The following is a 17,370-nucleotide window of genomic DNA, read 5'->3' as shown; positions in this document are numbered from 1 at the left end:
TTCAGTGGGGCAGTCTCCTTGATCTTCTGAACTTGATGCTCTTTGGAAGCCTTTTATGCCAGCTCTCTGGAAGTAATTGAGTTTTGATTGTTTGGTCATCCTTCTGTGGTTCTTTCCTTCCACCTGGTTGACTGACAGTCACTCTGCCCATCACATCTTGTGTGTTTTTGTGCAGGTGTTGCCAGAACAGTTAGGTTGTGCTAAAGCTGATTCTTCTGTCTGTCCGAGGTTATAAAGCTTCTCTCACTATTGTTCAGTTGTTTTTTTCTGGGTGATCTCTCCACAACTAGTTGCAGTTCCAAATTGGTCCTGGGAGGAGGTCAGTGTGACTTCCATCTTGCCTATCTGTACTGTGCCAGGACCCCATAGGTAATACACTTCCCTGTTTCACTTTCCTTTCTAGTCTTACGGAACTGTTACCGAACAGCAAGGGGAGTCCTGCTGCCTGCCCCCACCCTCTAGGCAAAACTGCAGAGGCAAAGGTCATTCTTTGGGAGACGCAGGCAGCTGCAGCAGGGTCATCCAGGCATCCTCCGGGAAGACAGCTTCCTTTCTCTTCTCTTCTCTTCTTTTTTTTAAACTTTGGTCTGAGGGATATTTCTCACTCTCCTTATCTTCTAATTGTGTGTTGGCTCTGGAGGCTTAAACTCCCTGTGCTCTTCACCTGTGGATAGGAATTAATAACCTCTATCCAGGGATGTTCAACCTTTTGGTGTCCCTGGGCCACACTGGAAGAAGAAGAGTTGTCTTGGGCCACAAATTAAATACACAAACACGAATAAAAACTGATGAACAAGAAAAAGGTTTTAAGTAAATTTACGATTTTGTGTTGGGCCACATTCATAGCCATCCTGGGCTGCATGTGGCCTGCAGGCCGTGGTTAGGACACCCCTATCCCTCAAATTAGGGCAAGGATGTCTTCCTCAAAGTTATCAGAAAAGGAGGATGGTTTTGTGTTCAAGTTCTTACTTATTTTGTATTAGGGATGTTTTGATTATTTTGAATAAGCAAGAACTTTTTGGAGAAAACATGTTAAGTTGAACTAACTACAGACAATGCCAGTGGGGATGTTTATAGCAATCACTAAAATGGGCTAAAAAGGGGGGAAGAGAACAAATTCAACACACTTTTAGTAATTAGTCCTGGGGAAATGATCCTAGAGTTGTAAGTGATTCTAGAGTGGGCACTGTAAACCATCTTTTTTAAAGATGACTTAAAGGTCATACAGAAAGTGGGTACATTGTGGAGGTCACCTGAAGTGAGTGGATACTTTGGATTAGGATACAATTCCCAGTTACAGCATCATGCAGATTTAAAAATTGCTGTGTCTCAGCTTAAGACCAAGCTGAAGATGTCATAGAGCTGAAAATGAGACTCTAGTGGTAGCAAAGATGCTAGTGACAAATTGCATGTGAAAAGCTTGAATGAAATAACTCCCTGAAATGTAAGTGAATAAAAGCAAGTGTTTTTCACTGTTTTATGTAGCATGTGATTTTATGTATGTGCAAAATTAACCTAATAAAGGAGTTATTATAAGTTACTTGATTATTTGGCCTACTTCCTAAAAAGATACATGTTTATAAATGTGTAAATCTAATGTCTCATACTAAATTGCCTGTTTGTATTACTTTGACTTTTTTGAGAAATAACACATTATGTCAAATAAAAATTTACTACCTACAGCTTGTCATTTCTAAACTGAAGAGACAGTGCTAGTGACACTAAAGTCTAGAAATATGTTACAGATTTGAAATTTTGTTCTTAATGAATAATTTCTCATTTCTCTTAAAGCTTTACAAAATTTGTACCTGAGACTTGTTTTAATTAGGTACAGTAGGACCCACAGACAGAAATAATTGCCATGAAGGAAGAAGTTTGTTCCCAAGGATCCCGAGAAGCAGGAGGCATGGTGCACCTGCCGGGCCACTGAGGATGAAGCGGAGGAGACCGGGGAGAGCTGGCCCAGCCTTCGGGGGTGTTTTTGTGGGAAGGGAATGAGTAAGGCAGGTGGATTAAGTTTAGGACTGGATAGTTTGAATAATTTCATGGGTTCTGGTCTATTGAGGGTGGTTCCTAGATGTCCATTGCCAGGCCCTGGAGTGACTTAGAGCCCCAGACTATTTCGGATTAGTGTGAGAGAGGTTGATGGAAGGGATAGTGGGGTGTGGCTCTGGACTGGTTGGTTTGTATGGCAAAAGTGCACTCTCAGGGGAGTTCTTTGCTACCTCCAGGAAACTGCTAGCACTGGGAAGGGCTGCTTCTCCAATATCAAGGCCCCAAATGCCAGAGCATCACTACAGAAATAAGAAGATATAGTCAATACAGACTTCATATGTTAACATTCAAAATATTTTATAATTTAAATTTCGCACACTCTTTATTGAAAAACATTGGTTGCAGTCAGTGGGCATACTTTTATTTATAAAGATATTTCTTTAGCCCTGGCTGGTGTGGCTCAGTGGATTGACTGTCAGCCTGGGAGCCAAAAGGTCACTTGTTCAGTTCCTGGTCAGGGCACATGCCTGGGTGACAGGCCAGGTCCCCAGTTGGGGGGCATGTGAGAGGCAACTGATCAGTGTTTCTCTCTCACACCAATGTTTCTCTCCCTTTCTTTCTCCTTCTCTTCCCCTCGCTCTAAAAATAAATAAATAAAATCTTTAAAAATTTTTCTTCAAATGCTTTTCATAGTTTATTTTTTATTGCATTTTTTCCCATTGCCATTTATCCCCCTTATACTCTCTCCTACCTCCACCCACCCATGTCCCCACAATCACCACACTATTGTCCACGTCCTTGAGTTCTTTTCTGCTTGATCCCTTCACACTGCCACCAATAGCTGCAAATCCGCTCTCTTATCTATGAGTGTGTCTCTGTTTCACTTGCTCAGTTTGTGCATTAGATTTCCCATATGAGTGAAATCATATGGTATTTGTCTTTCTCTGACTGGCTTATTTCATGTAGCATAATGTTCTCCAAGTCCATCTGTGCTGTCACAGAGGGTTAAATTTTAATGCAAAAGTACATTTTATAAATCGAGTTTTTTTAATTATTTCAATCTGTCAATGATATTTCTAGGAAAACAATTTATTGTATATTACAGAAAAGGTGTAAACAGAATATTGGTTTGTGAATTTTCCAGTAGTTTTCTCCTCTGAATGTTATTGATATTATCTATCTGTCAAGGATAATGGTGGCTTTATTGGATTATGTTTCAAAAACAAAACAAAATAATCAGGAACCTCAGGATGGCACTGCTCAACCAGTTATGGACTCACATGCTGTTTCTGTATGTATATTTTTTAGAGGTAGTGCCCATGAGAGATTAGAAAGTATGTAACAAATTTATTTTTGAATTTCACTTTTTGAAATGGTGAGTTTTAGGGTATCAGTCAAAGACAGTGTTAATTAAAACCCAATGTGACTTGCTAGACACTTGAAAATGAGACATTTGTATAGTTGAGACATATTTATTTCTGGAAGGTTACTAGTAGTTGTAGTTAAGGGTGACCATCTTAGGTATATAACCTGTATAAAAACCCTAATTTTATTAAGTACCCTCCCCCATGTATTTGAGTGTTTTTGTCCTCCTTTTAATATTAACCTAAGAGCATGCAGATTGGAAACCTGAACCCATTCAGAGACTGGAAGAAAGTCAGATGGAGGAGTAGCCTTTCGCCTGCCAGCCTGTCACCTACTCTATCCTCCCTTGTTCTGTTTATAATAAGACAACATAGCTACCAAGTATTGGGAAACGGTGTATTTCTTTTTCTTGTTTCCCACGGGGTCATCCATTGACTTTGACTTGTCATTGGACAGGAGGCATGCACAGAGGACTTAACACAAAAGTCGTGCTAAATCATCCATCCATCAAATTTGCCTTTGAAATTATAGGGAAATCGTGGCCCTCGTGTATCAGGATCAAGAAGAGTTGCATATATTAGAAAACTTGAATTAAATCCTTGAGCCTAATAGAGTAAGAGGTCTATGGTGGGTTTGGGACTCTCTCTGTTTTGCCTTCCTAGCTAATGGGGTGCCTAGAGTTAAGGATGGTTGTGTCAGCTCTAACCACTGTCCATAATTCAGGTAGAGGAAGGAAGAGGTTGAGGTTGGCGACAGGTCCATTCTGTGCCCCTGTTTTTCCCCTTGTAAGGAGCTTTCTTGGAAGGCAGGGCCAGCAATTACAGCTTATGTCTCTTAGGGAATTGGTGATGCATGGATTGGTGAATGTTCATATGAAGCCAACAGAGATTATCCTTTCTGCTTTCCAACCAACTCTGGAAAATAGCAGTTCTCCTTGGACAGGTTTTTGAAAAGGGAGGAAGCTAGCAGTTTTAATTTAAAAATAACACTAAGTAGTAATGATAATACTAAAAGCAATGATTATATTAATAATAAAATTTATTGTTATTGAGCTTTTGTTATATACTAGTTGCTAGTCTGAGGGCTTTATATATTTATTTGCATCATTCATTTAACCCTCAGAACAACCCCATTGTTGTCTTTTTTTTTTTTCAGATGAAGAAATTGAGCCCCTCAGAGGTTAAATAACTTGCTTATGGTGACATAATTAGAAAGTGATACAGTCCAGATGACAAGTCTAGATCATATGCTTTAGCCACATTTTTATACTGTCTATAATTTTAAAAGCTCAGAAATAAGGAAACTAACGTCGAAAGATTTTAAGCCATTGGCCCAGGGTCACTCGAGCAGTGAGCACTGAACTTCTATTCGTATTATTTTCACCCTCATTAAGCTTTCTCTAGGTGCCGGTGCATCTCTACCTTAATCCTCTTCTCTACTTTAATCCTCTTCTATTTGGGCATATCTTCTTCAGACGTGGCTATTTTTGGCTTGCGGTGGTTCTAAATCCTGAAAATTTTATTCCTTTAGAATTCTCCTACTTCACAAGGAAGCTCTAAAAGGCAATATAGTTTAGTGGCCCAGGGGGCGGACTTCGTAGCCTTACTGCTTGTGTTTGAATCCTGTCTGTGCCAGTTTTAGCCACATGATCTCAGACAAGCGGCATACCTCTTGTGTTTTAGTGATCTTATCTGTAAAATGGGTTAATTAAGGTAGCTATCCCAGAGGGCTGCAGGTAGAAATAGCAAGTTAATACAATGAAGTTGCTTAGTGCAGGGCCTGGCACATAATAAGCACTATATAAATAACTTTGTATTCTGATTATATTATTTATCAGAAATGTGCATTTTAAATTAAACACAACACATTTTCTAGCTGCTACTAAGCACTTGGTAAATGTATATGGAATGAATGAAAATAAATATCAATTGCTTTGTGTTGTTAGCCTCTGCATTCTATACTGGTTAGAATATTTGGGTTATAGAAGATGAGTTATTTTTAATGTTTGTATTAACCTCCATTACCAAGATTAAGGACCAATATTACATTATGCTCTTCATCTTGTGCTATTCTTTACCTCACTTTTCTCATCTCCAAAACCATTAGTTTTTACATTTAGTATTTTTATTGAGATTGTGTTGAAAGGCACTGCATACATCCAAGGAACTATTAGTGATGTAAAAGTTTATGCCATCATATTTTAAAGTAGACGTTAATGACTGTGAATCTTTTCATGACACAGTTTCCAAGTAACATCAGTCACCCATTAAATATTAATCTAATGACAGGAACGGTAATGTAATCATCGCTAAAGTGACTTTGGATGGCAGCATCATTCAGCAGTGAGATAAGGACAGGCAAATCAGGATTTTTATTCTCCCACAGCAGTTTTTCAACATTATATTTACTTTTGCCTTTTCTGCTTTAAGTAACCCGAGAGTTAAATGCTTTTAAAGGGAAACCATCCGTCTCCTTTCACGTGGATCATTCTCGCATCACAGAAAATGCTGCATAATACTTAGATGACAGCCCCACCTCTGATGTCACCGAGGATGGTACAGTCCTCTCGGAGCCTGTGCTGGGGCTCCTGCTGCTGCACTGGGAAATGGTTACATTAAAGCTCACTCCCATCATCTCAATTATCTCCTTGGAAGTAGTTTTCACAAATATAGAAAAGCCCCACGGTGGTTTTTTCGGTAAGCGACCAAGGTAGAGCGCAGTGACAGAGGCAGAGAGAGGGCGAGCGAGACCGGCTGCTTAGCCTTTGTGAGAGGGACTGAAGCGGCAGCTCCTCTCCCAGGGCTCCCGGTGCTCAGAGTGCTTCCACTGACATCACCGCGTGCAGTGCAGGGCAAAAGGGGCTGCCAGGAAATTTGAAACTAATTTGCTTCCAGTTGACTAGAACAGCAGATTTTGAATTAGCTGGCTTTTTCTAGCTAACTTTTCTCAAGTGTTAAGCTGATGAACTGGGCATTTTCTATGATCAATGGGTAACTGCTGGAGCTACAGTAATCTCTGTGAGTAACCTCTTTGTAGGTCTATGCAGGCAAATCTATTTTTATATCTCTCTCTCTTGTAAAATGCTGCTGTGAAATGATCCGTCTGTTTTATTGACTGCTTTTGCTTACTAGTCTTGTCTTTTGACCGTCCCAGTAGGAGACTCCTGGGGCTACACCAGGTTTTGCTGAATCCCGACACAGAGAAGAGCGTCCTGCATTTGTTCAGGGCTGCCCACGCCAACTGTTCTTTTAATTCCCCAGTCATCAGAACGGTGCCACCTGCCCTCCGAATGCTCTTGCCCAGTGCCTCACCTGGCTTTAACCTGGAACGTTTATTTTAGCATCTGACTTTGGATTTTCCCAAATTTTTATTTTTAAGCAGAAAGCAGAATATTATTTACCTGTAATTTTATTTCCTTTCAGTCTTTTTTTTTTTTTTTTTTTTTTTTTTTGGTTCAGCCAGCTTTCCTGGCAATGCAGGATTCTATCATACTATTTCTGTTCCCTGTTTTCAGTATTACATAGAAAGAAAGAAGAAAGCGGGTTACCTCTATAGTTTTAGAAAGACATATTGTGGCACTTGATGGGAATTGGGGGGAGTTTCTCTTAAAGAGCTCAAATTCTTTTCCATCTGCATGCCTGAAGTATCGCTCTGCCTGAATAACCTAGAAGACAACAGGTTAGCTCTAGGGTAGCATCAAAAATGTTCTGTGAATCTGTAGCCTGAGGATGTCTCTACTGGAAGCTTGTGATGGGTATTTTAACTCCTCGGTTTACATATAGGGTATGTGTTTCCTGTCTATTGAAAGTGTCACTTTTAGCGTAACTCCAGATTTCTCCCACCAGGCAACTTGACTTTAAGCTTTCTATAAAATTTGCATTTTCAGGTATACTTGAAATTATTGCTCATGTCAGGTTGCAGCCTGAATCCTTAGCAAAACTGTGGATTTCTTATTGAACATGAAAACTACTGAATGCAAATGTGGATCAGCTGAGGCTTGTGACAGACCAGAGGCTGAGCGAGGTGGTTGTTTACCACTGCACCTAACACCTGTCTTGACACACAGCAGTTTCGAGGAGTCTGCAGCTGTAGTTAATCATCACTGCCTAGAACTCCAGCTGTTTGGCATTCATGACTTTTAAAAGATTGTATAGTACTTTAACATCAATTTTATTTTTTAGAATATTAAAATATAAGTTTTTTTTTAATTCTACTATGTCCACATTAACTTTAGCAGGAGAACCTACCATAAACAAGATTGTGGTGTTATTTAAAGGTTTACAATTTTTTTGCTTTTTCAAATAAAAAGAAAAAGTGAAAATGAGAGAATTTTCAAAATTGGGTTTTTCAGAGAGTAGAATGGTGGTTACCAGGGACTGGAGTGAAGGAAATAGGGACATGTTAATGCTGATCAAAGAGCATAAACTTCCAGTTATAAGATGAGTATGTTCTGGGGATCTAATGTCCAGCAGAGTGATTATAATTAGTAATCTTGTATTATATACTTCCTCTCAGCTGAGAGAGTTGATTTTAAATGTTCTTACCACAAAAAAAAAATTATATAACATTATGGAGATGTTAGCTAAAGCTACAGTGGTAATCATTTTGAAGTCTGTACGTATAGAATTAACATATTGTAAACCTTAAACTTATACTACTCTGTATGTCAGTTATATCTCAGTAAAGCCAGAAAAAATTTAATTGGGTTTTTAAAAGTGTGGATTCCTAAACAGGAGGAAGTAGTAGAAAATGGATAGAATGGATGAAATCAGAGGAGCAACTCTGATCAGAAGCAGTAAAGCTGAAAAGAGAAGCACAAGGTGTAGAGAGAAAAAAAAATTCAGAGGGGTGGATGATAGATAAAAGTGAAAAAACCTATTTGAAAAAAAGGAAAGCAGCTTTACGAACCAATGATTTTAGAGACAGGCTTAAACTCAGCTCTCACAGCTGAGCATTCCCTCTCTATGGTGAGTAACTGCGCCGCGGAGACTCTGGTTTAAAATTAGTGGGCTGTTCCTGTCTCGCTCGGTTTGCCTTCTCTGTGCTGTGTGTGGTGCTCTTGCCCCTCAGCTTGCAGAGCTTCCTCGGAACTTGGCTGGAATGGTAAGCTAGAGTCACTTCCCTGGGGATTGGAACTGAGTGAGGAAAAAAAGGTTCTGAATCATTAGCATGTGAAATTTAGTTTGAGGAAAGCACAGCTCTAACCATTAATCACTTGGGAAAGAGCATCCAAATAATGGAACCACTCTATTTGTGTGCACATGCTAATAGCTTGTGTAGTGGTTGGCAGGCCTTTTCCTGGTTTTGCAGCATATAAACACCTTAAATTCCTGTGCTTTTGGAGAATTATTAGTGACCAGACTATAGGCAGCCAGCATCCTTCACTATACACAGTAGCCTTCTCCAAAATGTGACTTTTATTACGGTAAAGGGCATGTGCCAAAATATAATGTACTTAGATTACTCATTTAGTAAAATCTCATTACTCATACTCATTTTCTGTTATTTTTATCATACTAAATATGTTGCCCATTGCTTAGGAAAAAAATGGATTAGATTATTCTCGTGCGTGTGTGTGTGTGTGTGTGTGCGTGCGTGTGTTTTAATGTAGCCTTTTCTGTTGCATTGCAAATCTGAAGCATGTATGCACCACTGTGTTACTGGAGGGGCTTCTTGATTATTAGACACAAAAACATATATCATTATTCACAGTTAAAGATTAGAGTTACTTATACTCACAGAAATGCATTTGAGATTTTTTTGAGGGTTTTTTTTTAGCTCTGCAAAGCTTACTTTTTATATTTGTTTTGTAAATTGGACCTTTGTCTTCCAAATTTTATTGATTTTAAGAAATTTCAGACTATAAAGGTGACAAACAGTCACCCTTCTGTGTATGGGATTGAATTCTTTCCTGACACGTCAAAGGGAGTGGGTCTGTCAGCCTGTTTTTGCAAATTTTCCAGTATTAAAATAAGAATTTTTAGTCCTTTTATTTTATTGACTGGTTATGTAAGTTTTAATGTGTTTGCCGACTGATTGTCATTAGGGCACAGTGAAAACCAAGGACATTATTGGGTTTATGAACAACCTACAAAGAGAGGAGAGAAAATAGCCTTTTAAGTGGCTACGTTAGCCATAATGTAAAGGATTGACAATCTTTTGAATTATACTCATAGAAAATAGATCAGAGACCCTTAGCACATTCTTGAAAGTGCCTCATCAGAGTAAATTTACCCATGAATTTTTATTTTACAAGTAATATATCCAATATCATGAATATTAAAAATCTGGGAAAATATCCCTGTTTTTATTTTATCTTTTAAGAAAATTTTTTTTATTTTTAGAGAGAGAGGAAGGGAGAGAAAAAGAGAGAGAAACATCAATGTGTGGTTGCCTCTTGTGCAACACCAACTGGGGACCTGGCCCGCAACCCAGGCTTGTGCTCTGACTGAGAATCAAACCCACAACCTCTTGGTTCACAGGCTGGCACTCAATGCACTGAGCCACATCAGCCAGAGCTATACATGTTTTTAAAAATTGAAAAACCTTACCTTTCCTTCAGTTCTTTTTCTTGCAGTGCCAATGTAATCTTTTTGTATGTACCCTGACTGGAGATCGAACCTACAATTTTGGTATATCGGGACAGTGCTCTAACCAAGTGAGCTTCCCCAGCCAATGCCTCCAATGTAATTTCTTTAAGGCTGTGTATTTACTAATGTTCAAGTTTACATTTGCAGTTATTTTAGGATTTTATGGGCTTTTTACAGAAGTGTAGAGTCATGGACCATTCATTGTGATGGAAATTAGCTATGAGCTATGAAATAAAGAAGAGGTCATATTGCTGTAGAGACAGTCTCTTCCTCTCTTGGAAATGATCCCAGGGTGATTGGAGGGCAAAGCAGAGCAAGGCCTTTCTCTTGGTAGGAAGGAGAGACTGTTTGCTTTCTTTAGTACTTCTATTTGATATAAATAGTTGAACCTTTCCATTAAGAGGTAGGAACTCTTGAGATTATCTTTTAGAATAAAAACACAGCCATTTAAATGTAGTCAGAACAATTTCTAAATATTGTTGTAGTTCTCTGGAGAAGTGCCTGTCATACTTAAACATGTAGACAAATTTTCTGGGATTCTCTTTAGAAATACAGCTTATGATTAGGAAGGTCTGGGGTGGTACCTGAGTCTGCATTTTTAACAAACTCCATGGTGATACCTGTGCTACTGAGCCAAGGCCACACTTTGAGTAGGAAGGTTCTAGGGAAGCACTTTCAAATAGAATTTTCTGTGATCATGGAAAAATGTTACATATTTATGTAATGCAATGTGGTGGCTACATCTAGCTACAAATAGTATTGAGTACTGGATTTTCAATTTTCTTTCATTTTAACTAATTGAAATTTACATAACCGTAAGTGGCTGCAGCTACCATATTGTACAGCTCAGCATTTAGGGACTAAGATAATCAATTGAAAAAAATTATGCCTAATGGTAATAGCCTATGTAAGATCATGTTGAATTCTAGAACTGTGGCCGATGTTGTCTCTACTTAACTTTACCACTGCCTGAATTTGTCCATGGTAGACAAGTAATACAGATGGAGTTGCTGCGTTGCAGGCTCCCTGATGGCAGAGCCATGCTGGCCTTGCTTGTTGCTGTATTCCAGTGCTCTGTATGTATTTGGTTTCGTGTTCAGTGATTACTGGCTGAGCAAATGGGAGAATCAGCTAGCTCTAAAGTTAGGAAGGACCCCCGGGTTTCCACCATTCTCTTCAAGACCATCCTTGGGAGTAGGGGACAGAACTTGGGTGGCTCTGACATGTAGTATTTTGCCTGTGTTTGGGAAGCTTTTTGTTTGTTTTTAGTTTCTATTAAATGGTGTCCTGTTGATTATAGGATGTTCTTCATTTATTCATTGATTCAATGAATATGTTCATTTTGCTAGGTATTGTTATTCTAGGCTCTGGGGACACAGTGGTGAAGAAAGTAGACAAAGTTCTTGTCTTTTAGAGTTTCTAGTATAGCAACAAAACAAACAAACCAAAACCCTTTGCCTAAAAATAATGGGGCCCAATTTCTAGGGAATGTGTATATTTAGAGAATTCATAATTGTGGTTCTCCTTAAGGCTCTAGGCCTAGACATGACAGTCATATCCTCTTGGGAATCTTACATCCCATTGCTCAGAATCTCTCATGATAAACTTTTTTTACTTGCTTTACATTTCAGCTTCCTGTGACCAAGTATGTAGTAGATTTGCCAAACAGTTTTTGTTATGAATATTATTTTTTTAAAAGATTTTATTTATTTATTTTAAAGAGAGGAGAAGGGAGGGAGAAAGAGACAGAGAGAAGCAGCAGTGTGAGAGAGAAACATTGATCAGCTGCCTCTCATACCATGGACAGAACCTGCAACCCAGGCACACGCCCTGACTGGGGATCGGACTGGCAACGTTTCGCTTTGTGGGATGATGCCGAACCAACTGATCCACATCAGTCAGGGCTGAATATCATTATTTTCTTTAACCACTTTCTTTTAAGGAGGTTGCTAGCCAGAGTAGAAGAAAATCCATTTCATATACTGGTCCTCAAACAGGATTATTCTTAGAAGGGCACGGTCTTTCTGAAGTCCATCTTATGGAGCAGGATCATTTCTCCATGATCTGAAGAGTTTTTTAAAAATTGGGATACAGTTTGCATACAAAATTACATTAGTTTCAGATGTACAACATAATGATTCAATATTTATATTATGAAATGATCACCACAATAAGTCTAGTTAACATCACTGTATATAGTTACAAATTTTTTTTCTTATGATGAGGACTTGAAGATCTACTCTCTCAGCAACTTTCAAAGATGTAATACAGTATCATTAGTTATAGTCACCATGTTGCATATTACCTCCTCATGGCTCAGATATTTTATATCTGGAAGTTTGTACCTTTTGACCCTCTGTGCATTTGCCCACCCCACCATCAGCCTATGGCAACCCCCAGTATGTTCTGTGTATCTATGAGCTGGTGTATGTTTTTTTTTTTTTATTCCAGATACACGTGAGATCATATGGTATGGTGTTTGTATTTCTCTGACTTATTTCACTTAGCATAATGGCCTCAAGGTCCATCCATGGTGTGGCAAATGGTGTGATTTCCTTTTTTTTTTAGGGTTAAATAATAATACCCTGTTGTATAAACACAGCATATTTCCTTTATCCATTCACCGATCGAAGGGCACAGGTTTCTCCCATATCTTGGCTATTCTAGGCCGTGCTGTAATGAACACGGGAGTGCACATATCTTTTCAAGTCATTGTTTCCATTTCTTCAGATATACACACAGAAGGGGAATTCTGGATCATATGGTAGTTCTAATTCTAGTGTTTTGAGGAACCTCCAACTGTTTTTTTTTTTACAGTGGTTTCACTAATTGACATTTCCACCAACAGTGCACAAGGTTTCCTTTCTCCACATCCTCACTTACACTTGTCGTTTCTCGTGTTTTTGACAATAGCTATCCTAACGGGTATGAGGTGATAGCTCATTGTGGCTCTGATGGTGATTAGTGATGTTGAGCATTTTTTTCATGCACAGTTGACTCTTGAATAAGCGGGGGTTGGAGCACTGACGTCTGCACTATCGAAATCTGCATATAAATCTGCTAACTACTCATAGCCTGCTGTTGATCAGAAGCCTGACCGATAACAAAAATTTTGATTAATGCATTATGTTACATGTATTGTGACCTGTAGTCTTTCAATAAGAAAGGTAAGCCAGAGAAAAGAAAATTTTATTAAGAAAATCATAAGGAAGAGAAAGCACATTTACAGTATTTATTTTTTTTAAATTGCATAGGAGTGGACCATGCAGTTCAAACCCGTATTGTTCAGGGGTCAACTACTATACTTGTTGTCCATTTGTATGTCTTCTTTGGAAAAATATCTATGCAGATCTTTTGCCCAGATTGTTTGCTTTTTTTGATATTGAGTTGTATGAGTTCTTCATATATTTTGAATATTAACTCTTTATCAGATATAGAATTACAGTATTTTTTTCATTCAATATGTTGCCTGTCATTTGATTGATCATTCTCTTTGCTATACAGAAGCTTTTTAGTTTGATGTTGAATTTTTTTCTATTCTATTCTATTTTATTACAATCCTGTCCCTGTGTTCCTGAAGTAGAGGATTAGTTAACATACAACCGTAAGCTCTCCTGATATTGATCTTCTTTAAATTTTATTTTATTTTTTTTTAAGATTTTGTTTATTTTCAGAGAGGGGAAAGGAGGCAGAAAGAGGGAGAGAAACATCAATGCGTGGCCGCCTCTCACATGCCCCCTACTGGGGACGTGGCCACTGTTGCAACCCAGGTATGTGCCCTAGACTGGGAATCGAACTGGCAACCCTTTGATTCACAGGCCAACGCTCAGTCCGCTGAGCCACACCAGCGAGGGCCTAACATTTAACTTGTTAGCATTCGAAAGTATTCTATTTCTTTCTCAGTATATTAAACATACAAACAAAAAAATTAAGTCAGTGGTTTTAGTTTCTCATAGGAAAAAAGCATTTTTACTAAACAACAGGAAATAATTTGTTAGGAATCTGACCAAATACGAAAGCCATGGATAAGATTCCTGTTAGAGAAGGATGACTCCTAAAGGACTATAAATAGACACCCTGAAAAGTATATGTATTTCACATGAGGGTAAAAAGCTCTCCTTCTTTCTCCTCCCTTCCCTCCTACACATTTTAAACTACATTTCTATTCCTTAAAGGGGAAAAATAAATGCAGTAAAGCTATGAACTTTCATTAATTCAGATTCTACTAGTATGTGGTTATATTTAGGTACGTGCTAAAGTTCCTCTTTTTATATTTAGCAAATCCCTTTGTCACATATATCAGACCAAATTTGGTCAGGACTAATTCAGTAAGACTTTCTGGAGGAGGAACAGTTATTTCAGTTTTCAGCTGGGTTCTTACATTAGTGACTGATGCAGACTGAGAGAGGCAAGGCAAAGCTCTAACAAGTTAGCTCTCAGAGTCCCCAGTAGTCAGCATAGGCTGGGGCAGTGGCTTTGCGGCTGCACACGAAATGAGAGAGGGCCAGGGCAGAGGCGGGAGGTGAGAGTGGGTGTGCATACGGGCTGGCATGGGAGAGGGGGCAGCTCTTGCACCTTCGCACCACCCATCCCCCCTTCGTCCTGCCTCACTCACCATCTCAACTGCGCTACTGCCCGCAGCCCGTGTTGTTACTCTTGAGCCTATTTACCCTTGAACTTTCTCCCCTGTGCATCCTTCACGTGCTGCAGGTGAGCTTTCGAACGTGCCAAGCAGACTTTTCATGTCTTGGCAATATTCAGCTTTGAATCCCCGATATTCAGTACACAGCAGGTAATTGATAAGTGTTTGCTGAATGAGCGAATGGAATTTGAAAATGATGGGCATTTACCAGAAGGTATGGCCCTGTTTTAAAAGGAGCAGAACTAAAATCTTAAAGAAGAATTTTTTAAAAAATCACCCTGACATAAATAGTCCTGATTTTTTAAACATAAAGGAAACCAAAGGGGAAGAGCTGAGGGAGGGAAGGAGGGAGGGGGCAAGGGAAAGTGGTGGGGGGGAGGCAGAGACAAATGTATTTAAAAATAAAGAAAGAAAGAAAAATCTAAATAAAAAGGTCAGGATTAATATCTTATGAAGTTTCCTTTGTTGTTAAAGACAGTTCAGGTGTTGACAGGAAAAGCAAACGGCAAACATAAACAGCTCTTGCCTGCTAACAAAGGTGCCTTACTGGAAGAGAAGCCACTGTCTGTGCTCTGACTGAGAGTCTCATGAGGTTTAAGGCTATTTCTACCCAGAAGCTACAAGTAGGAGACTTTTTTCATTCTGTATTATGTTTGGTAATGTTACAGTACTGTTCTTAGAAACGGAGAGGCTGCTTAGTCTTTCCCAGGCATTGACTCTTCAGAAACAAAAGACCAGGAACCTAGTCCTGACTTAGTTTTCATAAAGCACTTTATTGAACAGTGTTTCATTTACCTTGGTCAAGTCACTTAGCGTCTTGGAACATTTAATTCCCCAGGTATGTGCCAGTCCTTACTTAGTGAAACGGTAAACACAATTTGTTAGAACAGCAAACTCAGAACAGAAGGACTGATTAGCATAGCAGAGCAGCTGTTTGTCACACAGGCTTTGCGTTTGCCCTGCGCCCTTTCCTCTCCTTTGTTTGGCCAGTTGTCAAGGTGCTGTATGGAGCTGTCGCAAGCATTTGCCCACAATTGACGCATTTGCTGTCTCCTTTAAAAGTTGTTACATGTTAATGAAGAGTATTAAAAATGGATGGAGGAATTCATTTCTTGAGGCCCTTTTTCTTGATTTCTTTGTGATCGGTCTTTTTTGAGCCAGTGTGTCAGTGTTTCAGTGGTTGTTGTATAGGTGGTAGTGAAAACTGTTTGAACACAGTGGGCTCCCAAATCATAAAGTTTAATTTTCCTTCATTTTGTTGAATAGATTTCACTCTAGTGTGTTCTGGTGTTAAACTTACACATGGCTTCAGTGGTCACCACAGAGACTTTTGTCAAAACACTTCATGGTAGGTTAAAAATTATAGTCTTTCGAAGCTTTAAAATATGAGGTGACATGTTTATTTCACGTATATGCAACTATATGCAATGTACAGCTAAAATTTTCTTGATGTTTGTAGGAGGAGAGGTGACTTCTCTCAAGGCTGGTGATTATGGGAAGTCTTAATTCAGAAGAGAGAATTTGACTGGTTCTTGAAAGGTGAAAATAATCTGATCCTGTAGAGACAGGAGGAAAAATTATGCCATGTGGAGAAAAGAGGGTGAGCAAAGGCAAAGGAGTATAGAGCTCAGAGTATACATAGAGTTAACTTTATTTCCAGTATATATTGGAGAGAACCTTTTCCAGGTGGCCATGCAGCGCCCCCCTCCTTCAGTTGGAGAACCAGGATATAACATTTGAAAGGGAGGAGAGAGAGAGAGAGAGAGAGAGAGAGAGGAGGTTGGAAAAGATAGGTTGGGACTGGATTATGGGTCAAGGAGTTTGTACTTTAAACCTTATTCTGTAGGCAATGGGGAACTGCAAAAGCAACTGAAATTTTTGTTTTAGGAAGATTGTGGTGTCCAAGATGAAATGGGAAAATGAGGCAGGACATTGGATAACCGTTTCTGAAGATAGCTTTCACTTCAGGGAAAAGACTGACGACACACCCTAGGGCCTCTCACTGCCGACAGAGACGGAGGGGCCGGGAGGGTCGCAAGCCTAGCAGAGGCGGGGGAGGCGGGCTCTGGTGCTGATTCCTGTGTCCTGTGGTAAGTGCGCCATTCTTCCGAGCCCGCTTTCTCATTTAGTTTCGTTAGGTCTGTGAATTCTTAGATTCCTTCAGCCTTTGGAATGTTATACTCTGTAATCCTTGACTTTTTGTAAAGCTGTACTCTAGGTTAGTGAAATAATGAAAAGCATTATGAAATTTAAAGGAAATGTTTCCCGCTATGAACTAAGTCCTTTTCTGATCAGTTTAAACTATTTAACTGGGTTAAAGAAAGAAAAAACGTGTATTTGGATTGTTCACTTTTTCCCCTTCCATTGCATATTAACAATAAATTTGTAGCTTTAATGTGCTGAAGAAATTGAAGTCCTCTGAGTAATTAAAGGAGAAAAAGCTCTTAAAAGCCTTAAAAAAGTGTAAAAAGATGTAAACAAATGCCATATAGAATACTTCCCAATTCATTTTGTGAAGTCAGCATTACCCTAATACCAAAACCGGAAAAAGATAATACAACTGCAGACCAATATTGCTTATGAATATAGGTGCAGAAACACTAGAAAGCTGAATTTTAGCAAGATATAAAAAGGATTATATACCATGACCAAATGAGATTCATTCCAGGAATGTGAAGTTGGTTCAGTATATAAAGATCAATTAATGTAGTGCATCATGTTACTAGAGTAAAAGACAAAACCCACATAAAATCAAAACCCATCTCAAATAACAGAGAA

At 38.9% G+C, this 17,370-nt stretch overlaps 1 protein-coding gene across 6 annotated transcripts in view; it reads left to right on the top strand.

Moving 5' to 3' along the window:
• PSD3 (pleckstrin and Sec7 domain containing 3) overlaps positions 1–17,370 on the top strand; it is a 493,623-nt gene that overhangs the window by 188,986 nt on the left and 287,267 nt on the right. Inside the window, exon 1 of one of the 6 annotated variants that reach the window (XM_054565915.1) lies at positions 5,953–6,056. The exons of 3 other annotated variants lie outside the window; for them this stretch is intronic. In XM_054565915.1, the coding sequence (XP_054421890.1) occupies positions 5,966–6,056 (91 nt within the window). In that variant the 5' untranslated portion in view covers positions 5,953–5,965. Of the gene's footprint in view, positions 1–5,952; positions 6,057–6,255; positions 6,378–7,020; positions 7,144–17,370 lie in introns of those variants that run through there. 2 more of the 6 variants (XM_054565916.1, XM_054565917.1) reach the window with 2 other exon arrangements.

The sequence above is a fragment of the Pteronotus mesoamericanus genome, unplaced genomic scaffold, assembly GCF_021234165.1.
Source record: "Pteronotus mesoamericanus isolate MK-2021 breed Mesoamerican mustached bat unplaced genomic scaffold, CSHL_Meso_final contig_169, whole genome shotgun sequence".
NCBI lineage: Eukaryota > Metazoa > Chordata > Mammalia > Chiroptera > Mormoopidae > Pteronotus > Pteronotus mesoamericanus.
This window is presented reverse-complemented; position numbering and strand designations above follow the sequence as displayed.